Source organism: Spinacia oleracea, chromosome 6 (genome assembly GCF_020520425.1).
Source record: "Spinacia oleracea cultivar Varoflay chromosome 6, BTI_SOV_V1, whole genome shotgun sequence".
NCBI lineage: Eukaryota > Viridiplantae > Streptophyta > Magnoliopsida > Caryophyllales > Amaranthaceae > Spinacia > Spinacia oleracea.
In genome coordinates, this window is record NC_079492.1 from 143,091,878 (window position 1) to 143,112,014 (window position 20,137).

Consider the following 20,137-nt stretch of genomic DNA (forward strand, 5'->3'; position numbering starts at 1 on the left):
TTTTGAGAGTTGGTCAAGGGTTGAGTGAACTCTTGTAATGGGGAATTGGTCAAGGGTTTGAGTGAATTCTTGTATCAAGTTTTGGGCTGGAACTTGAGTGAGTTCCTGATGTGTATGGGGCAGGAACGTGAGTGAGTTCCTGATATGTATTTGGGTAGGCTTTGAGTGAAGTCTATGAGAGAGAAGCAGAGAGGCTTTGAGTGAAGTCTAAGAGTCAAGAGAGACTTCTAGGGAAGTCAGTGAGAGCGTAGTTGTTTGAGGGAACAACTATTGGGAACTTGAGTTCGTAGAGGAACTCAAGTAATGGCCAAGTTTCTTATAGGATTGTAACTGAGTTGTTGCCCTATAGTGAAAAGAGTTTGAGTTGAAATCCCTAGTGGGTCGAGGTTTTCTTTCCAGTTGGGCCCTGGAAAGTTTCCTCGTAAAATTTCTCTTGCATTGTTTCTCTACTTGCTTATGTTCTTTATAATTCCGCAAAAATTGGCTAGCAAGTTCCATATTACAATTCACCCCCCCTCTTGTAGTGTTCCATCCAAATAACAATCGTCATGTTTGTACTGGACTCCGAAGTAATCATCGGCAGTGAAGGTCATGTTCGGGGGGCGTGGTTGGTTGTCTCCCACTGCGCTGAAGTTGACTCGATAGGTGAGAGCTCTTAGGTGTTTCTTGCTGGCCTGGCCAGACTTCTGTCCCCCGAACACCACTAGGATGTCATTCTTCTTGTGCCCTGTTGCTTCGTAGACCCTTTTCTGGGGTTGCTCGTGTTGTTTGCCACTTGCGGCTTTTTCCTTTTCTTCCCTTCGGTCTAACAAGTATTGCTTCAGATAACCTCGGCGAACGAGGTCCTCAATGTTGTCTTTCAGCGAGTTGCATTCTTCGGTGTGGTGACCGAAGTCATCATGAAACTCGCACCATTTGTTCTTGTTTCTCCGAGCTGGGTTGGACTTGAGCTTCCCAGGTAGTTTCCACTTTTCATCGTTTCTGTTGAGGCTAAAGATTTCCTTTCAGGGCAGAGTTAGTGGAGCGTAGTTAGCGTACTTGGGTTGAAGTTCACCCCTTCTCCCGTCTTTCTTCGGGCTCATTTCTCTAACTCCTACTTTCTCCTTCCCTTTCCTCGAGCTGCCCTCGGGCTTGCTCTGGACATTTTTCGTGTCTCTCGGATCCGACGATCCTTTCAACCTTGCAGCAGCTTTGTTGAACTCTTCGGTTCTGATGAATGCATCAGCCATTTGGAGCACGTCGGCTATTTTGGAGGGGTTTTTCATCGAGAGCTTGTCACGGAATTTCCCTTCCTGGAGCGCGTGCTTCAAGGCAAAGATGGCCACGTCTGGCTGCAAGTTTGATATGTTTGTTGATTCCTTCATGAATCTGGCCATGAATTCTCTTAGACTTTCGTCTCTTTCTTGTTGGATTGAGGTCGGTTCTGCTGTGGTTCGCTCGGGGCGATTGTTGCTCACGAACTGTGTGCAGAATCTCTTTTTCAGCTTCTTCCAGCTTTTGATCGATCCCTTCGGCAGCGATCTAAACCACTCTCCCCCCACTCCGGTTAGCGTGGTTGGGAAATATTTACACCAACATGCTTCGGAGTAGGGGCTCAAGAACATTTGATGTTCGTAGGAGATGACATGATCCCTCGGATCTGTGATTCCGCTATATGTCAGGTGTGCTGGCAGCCTCACCTTCGGAATTTCTTCCATGAGCAGCTCGTCCGAGAAAGGGGATGACGTGGGAGTCATGATTCTTTTCCCGAGTCTAGCCCTGATGCCTTCGTTCGCCGAGGTTCTGTGATTAGAACGTTCGGGCGTACGATGGGGGCTAGGGGTTCGATCATGCCTCCTGTCTCTTCTTCTTTCTCGGCTACTGACCTCGGGTCGTTCGCCAGATCTGCTTGATTCGCCTACCCCGAGTCTCGTATGGATCGAAGGTCTTAACCTTGAGTGGACCGAGGGCCTCAACCTGCTGAGCACCGAGCTTCGGATCCGAGTGTTATGAGTAGTCGATTCGCTTTGGAGAGCTGTTGGAGTAGGCGATGGTCTTGCAAACCAGTCTGGTTGTTGTTGTGCCCTTTTTTGGGTGTCCCACGTGTGTTCCTGTCAAGGGAGGGAGCTCTCGTTCGGGTCTGGACACCTCTACACTGGGCGGCTCGTTCAGCCTTCGCCTGGTCCTCCTCTCCTCTCTGCGGTCTTTTGCCAATCCTTGCTGCTTCTCGTTGAAGAGGAAGTTTTGCATGATGGTCATGGCCGCAGTGAGCTCTTCCCTAGTTGGAATCGGAGGTCCTGCGTTTGTGGCGGTCGTAGCTCTGCTTGGCTGTGACCTCGCCACCGATTGAGGGTGCTCCTCCTCGTCAGATTCCGAATCTGACCGCACTATCATATCGTCATCATTGTTGTTGACAACATCATTAACCATTTTGCAGAAAGAGGTGGTTAATGTCTTTCAAAGGCTTTGAAGTGTTCTTCCCCACAGACGGCGCCAAATTGTTCCGGTGTTGTAAAGATGGAAACAATGGGCTTCTAATGAAGGCCCTTTCGTGTGTGTTGAAGATCTTGCTTGATTGAATGAGTTGAGTCCGAATTCACCTGCACAAGAGCAAAGTCACTAGCCTCGGGGGTGTTTCCGAGGAAAGCCCCTCCGATGCCTAAGTAAGAACGATGCTCGGATTCTAGAGAGAAGTTCTCTAGAAGAGTAGTCTTAAGGCGATAAATTGGACGTACCTTGAGGTGTGAGCCTTGACGGCCTATTTATAGTGTTTGCGTAATAAATGCCCATAGGTCATTTATTGCTATTGGGCCTTGGGCCTTAATGGATGGCTGACTAGCCATTGGTAGGTTTGATGCTGTTGTTTAGAGCCATTGGGCTTTGGACTTAGTGGCCCAATTGAGAATCAATTGGGAGCCCAAACAACTGGTTTAATAGATATTTGTTTTAATTTGTGGGATGATTTACTAGCTCTGTACCTGATTAATTCTATACTAAATTCAATAATGAGAAAGCTAATTAAGTTAGTTGATTACAGAGTTTAGCTACGTGGGAATAATATACATAGTATATGATTTCAGATTCCTCACTCGATATTCTCAAAGTCTAGATGAAGTCTATTGATGGAGGGAGGTTGAAGATAGGTTAATGTTTATGTTTTCTAGTTTAGTTAAGTTGTAATAAGGAAACTTGTAATGTTTTTGGCATGTAGCAATCTCTATAATTGCAGACTTAGAAAATAAAGTATAATTCTAATAGAGGAGAAAAATTGCAATTGAACATTTAGAAAATCTAGATGATTATGAAAGTTTTAAAGAGGTTTGTTCTAATTGGAGATCTGCAACAAAGGACACCCAACTCCCTTGGTTGATGTTAGCCGACTCTCCAACCACTTCTTACCGCAGATTTCACAGCCTTACTAAGCGCATGTGCCGGAAATTCGATCTACCGGAACGAGATAAAGATGACGAAGACGATCACCGGCGTTATTTCTCATCAATGGGGTGTGTGATTTCTGCAAGTAGACGAAACCGAAACATCAATCTATTCGATCCTTTTTCCGGTAGATCTATCAAGTTACCAAGTGTAAAACTCGATTCGCTGAATGATATCGATGAGTTTAATCCGTGGGATGACGATACGTATCGTGTGAGCTTTATCAGATTCATATTGTCGGCAAGGCCATCGGAATCGGCATCGTGCGACGACGAGTTTGAAATAGCGATGGTGTACGACAAAACCCAAAGATTGGCCTTCTGGAGAAGTGGCCAACTAAATTGGATGAAACCCGATGTAGACTTACCTTGGGTGTTCGACCTCTGTTTTTTCAAAGGACAATTCTATTCAATTGATCATCAAGCAAAAGTCATGGCATTCGGGAGTGACGTCACATTAGTTGCTGACTTGATGGATCAAGGTCTTATACTGACGCATTCTAGGAATAGGTATATAGTCCCCATAGACAACAAACTAGTGTTCATTGACAGAATTTTCAAACATCTTGATGAAGATCCAGGGTTTGATGAAAATTCAGTGTATACATATGCGACTCATAGGTTTGATGTGTATGAATTAAATGTTGATGATGGAAAAGCCAAACGGATCGAGAGTATAGGAAATCGGGCTATATTCGTTGGTCATGGATCTACTTTCGTTGTTGAAGCTGATGACGATGTGGTACAATTACAAACATCTTCTTCATCATCAAATAAACGTGGTTGCAAGTCTAATTGTATTTATTTTACGGATGACTTGTACGAGACTTATTATTGTCACAAAAAGGAGGAGGAGGTGATATGGGAATTTATAGTTTGACACAAAGAAACGTCATTGATACATTTTATCAAGGTCCATCACAATTTGATATTGTAAATCCACCCATATGGGTGGAACTCCCTCGTCGTTAGAGATTTGTTTTATCATTGATACTCCATCCGTCACAGATTAGTTGTTACACTTTTCTTTTTCATCCGTTCCATATTAGTTGTTACACTTCTAAATAAGGAATGACCCCATAATTATTATATTGTCTCTCTTCCCACTAATTTTGTTTTTGTCCCCACTCTCTCATTCAATTAAAAAAAATACCCCACTAACTCTTATCACATCTACTTTTTCAATAAAATAACAATTGATAAACAAATAACTATTTATCAGCTAAAACTTTGTGCAAAGGTAAGTGTAACGACTATTCTGGGACGGGGGGAGTAATAATAGTTTGATCAAACATAAGAGAAAAATAAGTTGGAACTTGACAATTCAGGAATAATAATCTAGTCAGAGTACAGATTTAAATTGACATAATTGGTTATCTGGATTTCAAATTCAATTCTGTTAAAACAGAAAAAATCAGACAATTTGAGGAAACAAATTCAGTGACAAATCAGACAATTGAATGAGCCTAGAGTACAACCTTTATATCATCCTATTTGATGGAAGCAGGAAATCACATTCTATTGATCTGTCTTTAGAACATTGTTCCAACAGAAACAGTTAATCTAGTTGCCTGTTACCTTCCTTAGATTGACACCCCTACAATCAAAGCTTAATATACTAGATTTTGTATCACTTCTTTTTCATGAATCTTCACCATTGTCCAAGTTCAATCACACATGAATGAAGCTTAGATTGTCTGCAAAATCATACTGTAACACCGAACAGTTCTACTGCTTGAGAATATTAATTATACCAGCAAATAATTCTGTCAAAATTACTGAAAGATGGAAAAACATAATGATGAAAAAACCTCAGAATGAATAATTTTTATTCCTTGTGATCCTGAATAACAAATGAATAGACATATTTCCTGAATAAACGACTACAAAGAATATCATCATATTACACAAAAGAATCGAAGAATAAACATGTGTTTCATACAGTCTAAGCTAGAACCAATATGTATGTCCTATAACACGAAATCTGTATCCAAAAAATTGCTAAACTGAAGAACTAAATCTTGGCTGAATCCCAAAAAAAAAAAAGAATTTTATCTGCATCAAAGAATCAAAGAATTCCTCTACTTCACCTACAAAGAATTCGATTTCCTATACTCTTTGCAAAATCCATCATCAATCAAATTGGCTGAGAAAAACTGGAAGAACTCCCTGCAGCATCAACAGAACCCCATAATGAAACAGTATACAAAGGCTGATCCATCCATCTCAAAGTAATACCTTCATCCCCTTGTTCTTCCACATTATACCCTTCATTTGAGTACATCTTCAACAACATCCGACTCTGAAACACCTCACTCTCATCATCCCTTCTCATAATACCCCGAAACCCTTCTTGTTCCATTTTCCTTTTCCAATTCCCAAACTTCTCATGCCTTTCAATCCTGTCACTCCCTTCACAAGCAACAATGTTCCTAATCTCGCGCCCAAACATCTCCTCGATCTTCACCCTTGCTGGAATGTCGAAAGGAAGGGTTGAATCAATGGAATCAAATACAGCTGAATAGTATCTTAGTGAGTTACAAACCCTCATCTCCAAGTTGGGTTCATTGTGTTCAGCTTCTTGTTCAGCCATAACCAAAGCTGTTGGGTTAGTACTTCGGATTAAACCCATGAAATCTCTAAATGCACCATTATTAGCATCATATAAAGTCTTATGTAGCTGAAATATGCAGTTTACAGCTACACTTTCACCTTCCTTTACATGTAACATCCATAGCCTAACATCCTCCAAACGATCAACAACAGGGTGGAATTCAAATGGCAGATTGAATGCTTCAGCAAAGTTAGCCAACCTATCACCTGTCTCAACCAACTCTTGCTTTGACTCCCCTATCCCGGTTAGCCTAACATGACTAGGAGGGTTAGCCCTGGTGGCTAAGCTTTGGAAAAAGCTAGCCCATTGTAACCCTTGCTTGATGTCAAAATCAATGATATGAACTTTATCTTTCCCTTCAAAGGCTCTTAAAAGCATCTCATTTGCAGTAAAATGGATGAACTTTGGGATTGGACTAATCTGGTTTAATAGCCTGAATGCAGCTGCACCGGATTCATCATCGAAACGATCGAGTTCCCTTGGAACACTTATGTGGAATATCCGAGGCCATAGCCTTGTCACTCTTAAGGCTAAAGCTTCAGTGAAGTAAGCTGTTAGACGGCTAATAGTGGATGGGCTTCTTGGTGAAGCTTGCTCACCTAACTTGGCTATGAAATGGTTAATTGCAGGAATGTTTCTGGTTTGAATAGCTTCCACACAACTCATAAGAAAGCTCACTAGCTCGAACCCTTGCTGCTCGGTTTGATCATTGGTGTTGTGGGTTCGAACCAACCTTGAACCATCACCAGGGTTAGGGTTAGGGTTCATAGACCCATTTCCAAATTGACCATACTCAGGAACGTTCAAGCTATGACTGTCAGAAGAAGAACTTGACCCTGATGTTGTTGTTGTTGTTGTTGTAACAGCTCCATGATGACTAGGTTCACCTTCAATTTCACCACCATATTCTGTAATCCAAGGATTGTGCGACAACGGCGGCAATGGCGGCGGAGAAACCACATCAGTTGGACCACCAAAGCAAACCCTTTCTTCTTCCCCAGAACAGGAGATTGAAAATGGAAGTTGAGGGAAATTAACAATCCCAAACCCTGGTTGCTGCATCCAGAAACCTTCAGATTCACCGAAATCAAACCTGCTTCTCTTCCTTTTAGACCCTTCTTCATCTTCATCCTCGTCATCACCATCATCATCATCGTCCCTGAAAGACCTTCTCTTCAAGCTCTTACCTTTCTCCCGCCAAAACTCAGCCTTGATCTCCCTCCTCCCCTCCGGCGACGGCGGCGGCAACTTGATAGTCTGCTTCAATGTCGGCTTCTCCAAAGAAAGTCCCACCACAGGTGCTCGAATCGACTGCGGCCGAGTGACTGATACTTCTTTTCTTGGAAAGTTGCAGGGTAAATCCAATCTCTGTGTGCTCATTGAAGGTAATGGATAATGACAAGCTTGAAACTGTGCTGATGCTTCACTCCTCAATCTATGCCTTGGTGACAACAATGATGATGAACACCCAGCCAACATTCTTCTCAACTAATAACCCCCCACACTTCTTCTTCTTCTTCTTCCCAGATCTTTGTCTTTTTTATACTCTGTTTTTCTCTCACACACTCTGTTTTCTGGTCTGATGATAATCCTCTGTTCTAAAATCTCAAAGAATGCACACAAACAAACACTATGCAGTGTAATAATAACAATAATATACTTATTTGTGCACTATGTGATTTTTGTAGGTGAGTGTGTGCGATTTCGATTAAAAAAAACAATTAAACCGGAATCCGATGAGAAAAATCGAGTGAATTGTGAATTGTGGTGTGTGTCTCTACAAAATATAATAATAATTAAATGTAGTTTATGTTCAATTATGAATGAATCAATGAATTTTGACTAACTACAAATAATAATAAAGAATCAATCTAGAGCTATAACATATGAACACACAAAAATAATCAATCTAATTTAGGAAAAAATCAAAGAAATCATCGGATTCCAAGAATATCAACAGTGTGAAAAACTCATTTGAAAAATCTTTGAATTGCGAATTGAATTGAAGAAAGAATGGGAGTAAAGAAACATACTTGATCATCAAAATCGAAGCGGAATTCCCGAAGAACAGAGGAAGAAGAAGAAGCGAATTCCATAGCAGCAGCAACAACAAAATCAACCCCACAAAATTTTCAACAAAGAAACAACATTCCCAACCTAAGATAAACAAAAACAACCTCAATTAACCCAAAAAAAAACCATGAAACATAGCAACCCCCTGTTTTTATATACTGAAATTAGGGAAAACCAAGAATAAAGATAGAAACTTTATCACACTTACTCACTCTGTTTTCTACACTGAACCTCCTACTTCCATAGCTGTCCCTATCAAAAGCTACTTTGTTGACCGTAATTTGGGGTTGCTTTTAAGTGGGAATAGGGAGTGTTTATGGACGTATGATTAAAATCAGACGGTTGAAATGGGGTTGGGATGTTACCGTTGAAAGATGTCGATGAAATATGACCGTTGAGAAGGAAGAAGGGAAGTAGAGTGTGTAACCGTACAGTTGGAGGTTGGTTCTACTTTTATGGGAGTTTGTTGTTAAACATATATGTTTTCACGAGGATCGCACGTGCTTGTCTCACTATGATTACCCGCCCGTGTGTAATGTGACCGTTGGATTATCCTTTGGTTTCTTACGTCTTTTCTTTTTTGCCTAGGTAATTGTTTATTTTTTAATTTTATTTTAACTTTTGACCTTTTGAGGGTTATTATTCTTAATTGATTGTGGAGAATTTTCTTTTTGCGGAAAAAATTTGGTGTGTAGTGTATCTCTATATTGTGTTTAATCGAGATGAGTGACACTTAAGGTATAAAAAAATTGTTTCCCAATCATAGATTAATAGTTGTGTTTTTTAAGGTACAAGTGGCAAAAAATTAAAAAAATGGATCAATCTATTATATACTTGTATGAGTTGTGATCACACGGGAATAAAAAAATTAGATGTAATTGTTGTAATGAAAAATTTCATTATGAATAAGCAATGAATTTTGAATTTGTTTCTTTCAAGTTATTTTATAACTTATTTCATACAAAATAAGTTCATTTTCAGATAATTTCATACAAAGATATTTTTTCAAATTTAATACATTTTGTTGCAGACAAAATAAATTTAGATAAAATGATAAAATAAAAAATAATTCTAGTCATAAGAAATTGATTAAACAAAGTTGCTTTGACAGACGATGAAATACAAAATAATACTCTATACTTTTCTCATGAAAATACTTCATTTTTCTTATAGTGGCAAACATTTCATATTTTTGTTATACTTCCTCTATTCCTTAAATATTACACCGTAGTTACTTTACGCTTTTCAACACCTACTTTGACTCTTGATATCTTATATTATGTATAAGTAAAAATCATAAAATTTAATACTCCGTATTTAGTAAATATACGATACGAATATAACAAGATCTCACATAGCTGCAATTTCTTTTAGTTATGAATCACAAAAGACTATCAAAGGTCTAGTGTGAATAGTATAAAAAACAACATGGTGCGATATTTATAGAACGAATGAATTATGTTAGTTGATATAGGTTGTTTTTGTTGTAGTTAGTGGAATTCCGATATTGTCTATTCAAAAATGTAAATAGAAATTCCCATTTTATGACTTTAAAATGTATATGATACTCCCTCTGTCTCTTATGATTGTTTCACACCTTAACTTTCACTTAATTAAGGCTTGAAGAGAATTGTGCTCAAATTAGGCATTTTGTGGGGACCACTATTCATGAGAGGTGGGAAAGAGAGCAAGTGAAAACACATGGATTTGCAAGTAGGAAAACATGGATCTGCAAGGGGGGTAAACATGTAAACTCAAAGGGTCAAAAGGCATACAAGTAAATTTATTTCAAAGGAAGTGAGAAAATTAATACTTCATTGAAAATTTTAAAATGACAAATGGTTCTGCTTAAAAGCGTTTCATGTAATGTGGGACAAGACTATAATAAAAGTGTTGTCAATAACTCAGGAGAAAGGGTGAAATTTTAAAATGTTGTCAAGTTGAAAATTTGCGTTATATTAACATTAAAAGCTTTTTAAAATTTAAGAGAGTACGTAAAAGAATATTGGGTATTTTTAGGTACATATCAAACACCTTAGGATTTAGCTTTGTACGAAATACATGTAAAGAGATGAGTCAAATTCAACCGGATATTACCAAACCACAACTCCAATTTAGGTTACCCGATGGGCCGGCCCTTTACGGAGAACAGGCTGAAAAGAACGAAGCGATTATCATCTCGCTCATGGACATGTTGTAACTTGTAAGGCCATAATTTCATAAACCCAAGCAATTAAAAACACGAACCTAATGCCCATGAACATGATTTTCCATTTCCAACTCCTTCGAACACACGGGAGTTATCGTACTAGAAAAGCTAGTCGGAAAACCCAAAATACAAACTTAAATGTCCATGTAGTTTATATATATTTCTAATAAATACTGGATGGGATTGGTTGGATGTGTGAATTTCTACAAGTTTAGAGTGCAATTTCTACAAGTTTTGAGTGTTTCAAATTAACTCCATAAACAACGCTTCTTGCTTGCTTGTCAGGCCAAGCTCGTTTAAGCTCAAGTTGCACTCTCCGTTGCTGAATGCTTTGCGAGGGTATGGCCTTACCTGTCAATGCCATACAGCATAGTTGAAATGAGATTCATGAATAGATCAAATTTGCTACAGAATAAAGCAAGAACTCAAGAAAAGTTGACAAGGCCAACATTGTTACAACTTGCATATTTTAGAAGTTTCCCAATTGTAATTACCAGAAAAGATATACTTGTACTAATTGAAGAGAAAAATTGAATAAATCGAGCTCCCACCTCTCAAAATATTGATTGAGCTTCGATTTGGGGAAAAAAAGAAGAAGAATAGAAACAGTGTGAATGATACAAGTACTGAAGTAGAGAATTACCAATCTATAGGTGCCAGGTCTGACTGCTTTCCCAATATCAATGAAGTCGAAGAGAGACTGCAGGATCAACGATCAGTTAGCTATCACTAGATTATAAGTGGTCAATCATATCCTAACAGAAGCAACTATTTACAGGATATACCTGCAATTTATCAGACTTAAGAAACCGGCGGCCACGTCGACTGCCATCAGGCATTCTAACAAGAAGAGTTACAGTATTCTCATTATCCAAAGGTGGTTCTTCGGGAAGGGAAGCTTCTTTGGCAGCCAGTTGCCTCTCAAGTTCCTAGAACAAGAAAAACTTCTCAATGGTCGGGAAATTATGATATTCCAGGAGTAAAACTGACAAGTGATATACATAATTTGCAATATGCTAATCTCCAACATAAATCAATTATATCAAACTACTTTTCACCATCGTCCAGAATTGTTAAGAAAAAACATGGATGGAAAGAAATATTAAAAAAAGAACTACAACCATAAAAGAAAATCAATTGCATTACGTACTCTTTTTCTTTAAACATAGTAAAGAAGTATAAGATGAAAAACAAAAGGGAAACTGGACAGTAGAAAAAGAGTACAAGTGAGAAAACTAGAACCACACACAAAAGCACATAAGTTCTTTAAAATGACACCCATGGAGTTGTATACACACAACGGCAACCAATGAAACTACCCTTAGCCATACAGGCTGGATAGCGTAGTAAGATTTTTGGCTAACAAAGAGCATTAGGAATTAATTAACCATTAGGAATTAAATGGAGAAAAGTAAGTTCAATATTGTGCTCTGAATTAATAGCTTAAACAAAGACCATTATTATTAAGTTGTTAGTTGCTTGAACAAGAAGATAGTTAGTTACTTAGGAAAGAATCTCTACAAATAAAGCAAATCAGAGAGAGGGAATGTATGTATGAATGTTGAAATTGTGGAAAGTAATTGGAGGTTGTAGCTGGGGCTCTCAAAATATTGGTAATTGGTGACTATTCACCTTGAACCTTGATTAGCATTAATACAGTTATGTCTTGCTTGTTCTTCCCTAATCCTTTTCTTCCTCCTTTAATCTCTCTTTATGCTTTACTAGGTTCACTATTAGTAAAGGAAAGGAAGGGGGAAAAAAGGAAGAGAAGGAAAGGGAAAAGGATTTTATTTCCAATTTGGTTTAACAGAAGACAATGAAGGGAGAAAGGAAACGTAATTGACACCTTTTTAATTTTCTCTTTCCTCTCAAATTCCTCCAATTTCGTGAGGAGAGGAAAGTGAACATTTTGTAAAGGAGCTTTCCTCTCATTTTTATTCCTTTCCTGTCAAATTCCATGTCATTTATCAAACCAAACATGGGAACATACTAAAACCACCCCTTTCTTTTCTTTTCCTCTCAAATCCCTTCAACAAAACAAACCGTTAATTCTCTGTTTTGTCACTAATCTGTAACCAGAGCTGGTTCATAGCACATAGGCCCTTTTCTTCCTAATACAACCTTGCCGTAAAGGAACACATGAAACAACAAATTTCTAGTGGTTGTTTGGTTGAATTAATATTTCCTTAAAAAGTGTCATTCCCGTGTAATTTCATTTCCTAGTAAGTGCAAAATGTTGTTTGGTTCAACAAGAGGAGTACACCTTCTGACAGGAAGTTCCACATACATGGTAGGGGGGTGGGCGGGGGTTGTCTAGGCAAACAACTTCATCCATTCTGTGGGAAGTAGAGCATTCTAGGAAGTATCAACCAACACAATATTTCACTTCAAAAAAAAATTCTACCTTTCCATATTTTAGATGTCAAACACTCAAACCAAACAAGGGCACCTAGTATATCTTGTTGCTGTCAATAGTCTAAATACTAGGAAGGTATGGAAGCACAAGACCAAATCTTACAGACAATAATAGGTTGCTTGTAAAAACAGAAGAAAAATAGAATAACAAAAGGCCAAAAACACCTTTCTTCAAAAGAAGAAAAAAAGGGAACAATCATGACATGCGGATTACCTGGAGAAGATTAAAGAGAAGTCATGCTATGTACAAACTGGTTTACTACAGAACAATAAAGTTCTATTAACATTCCCACTAAAACCGACCCGACCTAACCAGGACGAAATCAAAAACAATTGAAATGGATTAGTTTCCTACAACAAGTTAATTATCGATAGACCTTAAATTGTCCCGAGCCGACCCATGAACCCAAATTCTTCTTGCCTGAATATGACCAGCACCTGAATGAACTCAACCTAAAAGTCTCATCACCCAAATTTGACCCGACCCTGAATGGACCAGACCATACCCAGCCCAAATGGACCTGTTTTCCACCTCTATGCATAGGTTCAGTCAAACAGTAAATGTGTTTTTGAATTGTCACCTCTCGGCGAATGTATACAGGAAGCCTTTTTAAAAATAAAATAAAAACTCACCATTTTTCAGCACCCAAAATAAATTTATGATGGTTTACAAACTAATACGAAGCTACAATATTGTATCCTCTAATCCGTAAGTTCTATAATTAATTACACTATTGTATGAACCCGACCCGCCAACCCCAACATAAAACACAAGTATCTGTATCTTGCACAAACTTGTTTGTTAGTGACTTAATGTAATGATCAAACTTGCGTACAACAGACCTTGAAGAGAAAAACAGATAGGAGCTCAACATCAAATAGAGAATCATTTACCATAAAGTAGGGACATGAATGGTCTAAAAGGGTTAGTACAAAACAGAAGAATAACACCACTTGTTGAGAGAATAACACGATTTTTTAAGACGAAGAATTTGCAAATTTACCTGTTCCTCCTCTAATTTCCTCCGCGATTCTTCCTCCTTTTGCCTCTGCTCTTCCAGTGCCGCTTCCCTAGCTGCTTTTTCTTCCTCCACTGCCCTCATTTCCCTTTCCCTATCAGCTTCTAATGCAGCATGGTACTCATCATCCTGCATGCACCAAGGGAAAGTAGTATGAAATTACAAAAAAAGAAAAAAAAGAAAAATAAAAAGCCAACATCATTAAATTTGAAGACTCAAATCCCATACCTGCTGTTCCCGAATTGCACGCTGGGCAACAAGGCCAGGTGAAGGAGAACGAGGCATTCTCCATTGTGTATCAAATCCAGCGTGCATCATCTGATGTGGAGCATATGGGACACGAAATCCACTCTCGGGGATTCCACCGAACATAGCAGCCTCGAGCATAACTGCTTCGTCATGTTCCACAGAGGAGATACCGCCCCACTACAAGAAAGGGTTCAATAATTCATGAGGGGGAAAACAGCTTTGAACTTCCACAAATTTCATATGAAAAAAAAAGGTCAAGTCGATATCTCCTATTTCCAATTTTCTAGAATAATTGTATTCATGAAATACACATTGTAATGTGTGAAGGGACAGTATTACCTCGTCAGAAGGAAAAGCATTTCCATTGGGATGTGTCTCACTAGCAACAGTTGGTTGTGGAGGATTCAGAGTAGGATTAACTTCTGATTCTTCTACTTCTGTGTGAGTCGCTGAAGCAGAAGACCTACGCCTTGACCTATTCCGGACCAGCGGTTGTTCATCCATATCATCTGCTTCATCTTGGAAGGATGAACTCCCTGCTTCTTTCTTATGGTGAGTTGAAGAGGGCTTATCAGAAGAACCAACATCTTGCCTTCAAGGTCAAGAAAGAAATGGACAAAGATCGGATTACAATTTATAAAGAGAAAATTATTCTTTTCTAGTCCACTTCGGAAGAGGGGTAAATCATAAATATTGAGCGGTGAGGACACTAACTCAGCTCTAAATAACACTGAAGAGATGTACTAAAGTATGTAAAGACAAAATATTAGCCACAGAAAGAGCTACGATAGGCTGTAGTCAAAGACAAGGTATACTGAATCATGACCTGGCTTCATTGCATATGACAGCCTAGTCCAAAAGGTTCATGTAAATTAATGAATTGGTATAAAATATACCAAACTAGTGAGAATTATTTATCCTTTCTATATGTGCAAGAAAGGTCACCCAACCCAAAACCTACTCCACTTAGCGTAGGAGGAGTGCAATGGAAAAGGATGTAAAGGGAAAAAAAAAACTACTACCAAAGCCCACAAGATCCGGGAAAGGATGGGAAAATAAACCCCAGTAACATATAGCCATTGACCTACCTTAATTCTCAACAAATAGTAGCACACAGAATACCACTATAAAATACTTCGTATTACATGTACAACCCAAGTGTCACCACTTTTCTATCAAACAAGTAAACAACTATATCTTTTAAGTTAAAAACTACTTGATGCCTTGATTGACTGAAAGGTGATAATGATCTGAGCCACGAGCTACTTGAATTCGGCTCATCCAAGGGTTGGTCAAAACTCGACCAGAAGATTTTATGATTAGAGCACCAGGCTGATAGCATTTGGAATATTTACTTTAATTTATGGATGGAAGAACCATAAAATTACCACGGTGTTAATTTTTTTAATTTTAGCATCAAGTTACAGTGCAAAAGATTTCAATAATAGATTAAAAAAAAAAGTTAAAAGTCAAACCTATTCGAAATTGAAGACGAGTTCAAGTCAAACCATTACCCGAGTCGCTCAATTATCACTCTATATATACCCCAGTCATAGCAATAGTGAAAGTAAAACTTATCAAGGGATTTAGTTATCTCAAGGTGAGACTTAGGTTCAGGCGTTCAGCTCCATTTCAGGGTTACAGTCGGAGCTAATGCCGAGTAGCTTATTACACTATAAAACTATCAGTCGTTAACTTGCGTATCCCTTTTATTAGAAAAAGGTCAATTCCATTTTCCTGGGACAAAATTAAGTTGTTTAGCATCAGATCAGATTTTGTTGAAGTACCGATTATTCAGATCAGATAATCAGGTATACATTAGTTTTTCCAGATGTATTTATCAATAGTCACCAAGAAAACCATAACTAACTGCACCTACTAATATATATACCTTCTATTTGGTTCGCCTACTATCCCTAGCTCTTCCACCTCGAGAGGCCCGTTAGCAACTGAACCAGAAGCTCCAGCATTGAGACTTACCTGTCTTTGTAGAATTTCCTGTTCTGCTGTCTACATTGAGATTTACAAGATAGTATCACCAAATGTCAACAGCTGTAAACAAATTTACAAGAACAACAAAGGCAAAAATCATAGATCATTAACCTTCAAAGATAAGGAAACCGCGTGTTCAAGCTCGGCCTCATCTCGCTGAGGTGGCCCCTGGTGCAGGCCAACATCATCCAACCCCTATAAAATAAATAATTGTTATCCCGATACTGAAATTACGTAAGACTAGTAAACAGCATAAATTAACAGAAAAGTCCAAAGTTGAAAAGGATTACAGGGCCAACTTGATTCGTCTGGAGTTCAGCATCTTTCTTGGAAGCCTCGATGGCAGCTCGAATCATTTCTTCCTCTATGTCATTTGACGCATCATCCGGCAAATCATCAAATTGAGGTGCACTAGGTCTGGAGTTATTCCTACTACCTCCAAAGTTCCCTGGGATTATGTCATCATCATCATCAACAATGACAGTTCCACGTATTTGAGGTCCCTCTGCATCAATAGAGTCTGTGACATCCTCAATCCTGGGACCATGACCAGAAGGAGCAGCTAAACTGTCACCCCCGCCTATGACTTCTATGGGAATTTCCCTAACTTCTCTTGGCTGTGTCACAATTGGGGCACGTCCCATGAGCTCAGAGCTGGTATCGAATAAATTCCTAGTATCAAATAGGCTCCTCCCAAAGGCTGGATCAAGGACAGAGAAAGGATTCCCCCCTCTGGTAGCAGATAATAGTGATGTAGGACCACGAGGCTCTATTACTGGCGGTTCATCTATATCCATGAGATCATTTGGTGTGGCAGTACCAGTAATAGGGGCATCCTGCAATCTAGATGTTTGAAGAGGAAATGCAATTACACTTTCAATCATTAGTTAGAAACGAAAGCCAAAGGTGCTATTAGTAACCTATATTTAAATATAACGGGAAGCTCTACAAGAGGACAACCCATAGTAGATACTAGACAACGATTAGGAAAGATGGTCATGGAAAGAGCAAGGGGTAGCAAGAACTTACACATTTCTATCTCCCTCACTAAAATGTGCATTAACAGCTTCATTGAGATTTCCACCGAATTCCTGCGCAAATACAGAAATATGCTATAAAATCTAACGAAGAAAAGCACACAGCTGCACAAACATCCGAAGTTATACAAGCAAAAAAGACTGCAACTACATATTAAAATATTGAACCTACCTTTAAAGCACAAGATAAGTAGCACAGAGCAACTCAAACATTAACAAGAACGAAGAGAACTGTGCATAACAGGTTTAACACTTACATAAAAGACTTGATAATTCATAAAGCAACATAATCCTGATGATACATTTATATCTGAGGGATTAACATGGATGTCCTTGGTAAACAGGGAGAGATGGAAGAAGACAGTCTATTTCAAACGTCCAAAGCAACAAACAAATGGCCTTGAGATTAGGAGCAAATAAAATAGCCTCTCTGTGAAGAACCTAAAATACTCCCTCGGTCCTTCATTTCATCAGGTAAGGGCGTATGGCATATTCTCCTTAACTTTTACTCTTGACAATTTATCACAAACTTTCAACTTTTCCAGTAACATCTAAATAAGATAAAATCCTTCCAGCTGATCCTCTTCCGGCACAAGTACATTACCACACACATGATCTCAACATATAATAACCATAGCTGGTCCAGGGCCAAGAACTGAAAGCCTAAACTAAATGGCACTGCATTCTTTAGTGCACTGCATTCTTTAGTGTTAAACAGGAAACTTTCAACTTATCAAGAACTTGATTGAGCTTAGTCTTCAAGGACTACACTCAATTCAAGTAAAAGCTTGTGGTGCATTTCTCTGTAGCGCATTTTCTTAACACGGAATAAAATCCATCATATTTGGAGAGGATAAACTGCAACTAATAGAATTGTCTTCTCAGTTACTCTTAACATCCTTAAATTTGAGGAACCACCAAACAACAATCAACACAAAACACAACCTCACAAAAAATCCACTCCTTGAGACCATGCAAAAGACGAGCTCAAATGATGAATTTAATAACAGATGCATAGAAGCACGGTATAAACTCGCTAGCTATATAATTACTATGCTAACTGAAGTACTGAACTACACAAATGGAAAGACGAGGCAAAAAAAATGCCAACAGGCGTACAAAAGAAACCGCCCATTGGTAAAATCACCTTCATTTCCACTTGATCAATAGCACTAAACAAAATTATCATCAATTAATCAAACAAAACAAACCCCACAAGGATTGAATCAAGTCAATTGCAAACAATTGTCAATGCCATCCGAATTTAGCTGAAACATATAAACTTCCCATAAATGAATCGGACTAACAGCACATTAGCAAAATACAAATAATACCCATCAAACTAATCACAATAATTGATCAGAAAATACCCTTCTCTTCGATTGTTCAATCCATATAACAAATACCCAGAATTTAACAAAGAAAACAAAGAAAATAAGAAAGAAAGTAAACCCTAATTAACCCAACTCAAAAGGCGAAACAAAAATAAAACCCAAATTCGATTACGTAAAGTAAATTAATACCTTAAGCCTTTGCGTAGCCACAGGCTCAGGTGCGCCGGTGATGCTCATAAAAGTCTCAATTGCTTCCCGATTGACAGTCGCCATTGTGAGTTTTCAGGAATAATTTCAACTTGTTAGAAGGGGATTCAGAGATTTTTGTATAATTTGGTAAATATTTTGAGTCTAGAATTATTGTGGGCTAATATATATTGGGGTTATAGAACTATGGTTAGCGGTGGAGATGAAAATGGAGTATTGTTTGACACAGAATTCTCTCAAATCTTCTACACTTGGGAGATTGGGAATGGACAAAGAATGCCTTGCAATACAAGTAGACTATTTTTGTTGTAAACTATGACAAGCAAAGGACCCAAAAGGAAAAACCACTTTGGCCTTTGTGTTTGCTTGTGTGTGAAAAATACAACCATGTTGATTTTGGTGGTGTAAAGCATCATAAGCATGTTAGTAATTGTTTACCATTAGACCTTAGTAAAATCATCACATTCACAGTATAAACGTACGTGAGAGTGGATGGCTTGAAAGTTAAAACTAACTTGAACAGAAATAGACTCGATCTAAAGTTGACTCGTACCCGAAACTAAATGACCTGAAACAGATCTGAACTGAATTGACTAGACATAATCAAATTTAGTATTCTCATGGATTAGTTCGCACAATAAGTTAATTTTAATTAACTTGTACCTGAAGGAAAACTCTTGTTACCCGAACTTGTCCTAAATCGTATAGACCCGACTCGTACTTGGTATGTAGTTCATTTGCTAGCTCTATTTACAACAATGCACTAAAATAGTTTTACTATTACTATGTATTAAAGGGCTAGAAAGTAGTTCTAACTTTCAAATCAATCATTTGAACAAAATGAAAGGTAAACCACAACTAAAATAGAGATTAAAAAAACATAAAAGATTTTGAGAACTGAAGTCTTAACATTGGAACTGAAATCATAACCGTTAATGAAAAAGTTTAGTATTGTATAAGTTTATTGATACTAGGGGTGAGCAAGACCGAGTACCTGAACAAAATTCAAAAAACCATATCTGGAACGAAAATCGATTGAAAGATAACCCTTACCAATTTGAAACGGAGGCGATGGGCATACGTACCGAGTACCGGTCATTTCACTTAATTATGGAATTTATGTATTTTTTTATAGAGTATTAATATTTGGGCCAATTTGTAGTTTTTACATCTAATTCAAACTTTGCTCGAATATTGTTTTTATTGAGCTAAATAAACACTTTTTTGGTAAAAAAATACAAATAACTAATCATATTTACATAACCGAGCACTTAACCGGACCCGGTTCCAAAAAGTGGGGAATCAGAAGCTCGTCAAAAAAATGGGAACTGGAAAACGTTACAAAAAGTTGGGGATCGGAATAGGCTTAACCCGATTCCTAGTTATTATTATTATTATTTATTATTATTATTATTATTGTTGTTGTTATTTTCTTTTTATTAATTTATACTCTTTTGTGTTATTGGAAAAAGCTTTGATAATTTTACAAGATTGACCACCAAATCTAAAGAGAAAAACCTAATCAAAACTCGAAACACGAAAATTTTGATCCAACCCAAAAAATCCGATATAACC

At 38.1% G+C, this 20,137-nt stretch overlaps 2 protein-coding genes across 3 annotated transcripts; both read right to left on the minus strand.

Annotated features, from left to right (window-relative positions):
• Positions 1-5,212: 5,212 nt before the first annotated feature.
• Positions 5,213-8,488, minus strand: LOC110802104 (scarecrow-like protein 28). 2 transcript variants are annotated; one of them, XM_022007530.2, is made up of 2 exons: positions 8,313-8,488; positions 5,213-8,184 (listed from the first exon to the last, which is right to left on the minus strand). In XM_022007530.2, the coding sequence occupies exon 2, from the start codon at positions 7,504-7,506 to the stop codon at positions 5,551-5,553; it is 1,956 nt and encodes a 651-aa protein (XP_021863222.1). In that variant the 5' UTR covers positions 7,507-8,184; positions 8,313-8,488; the 3' UTR covers positions 5,213-5,550. The 2 variants fall into 2 exon arrangements, with proteins under 2 accessions (XP_021863222.1, XP_021863221.1); XM_022007529.2 differs by having other exon boundaries at positions 8,309-8,488.
• Positions 8,489-10,333: 1,845 nt separating this feature from the next.
• Positions 10,334-18,929, minus strand: LOC110802088 (plant UBX domain-containing protein 8). Its single transcript, XM_022007506.2, has 11 exons — positions 18,545-18,929; positions 17,014-17,075; positions 16,275-16,827; positions 16,096-16,179; positions 15,884-16,002; positions 14,332-14,584; positions 13,972-14,169; positions 13,729-13,872; positions 11,095-11,238; positions 10,953-11,009; positions 10,334-10,660 (listed from the first exon to the last, which is right to left on the minus strand). Exons 1-11 carry the CDS (start codon positions 18,626-18,628, stop codon positions 10,553-10,555), a joined length of 1,806 nt encoding a protein of 601 aa, XP_021863198.1. The 5' UTR covers positions 18,629-18,929; the 3' UTR covers positions 10,334-10,552.
• Positions 18,930-20,137: the final 1,208 nt, after the last annotated feature.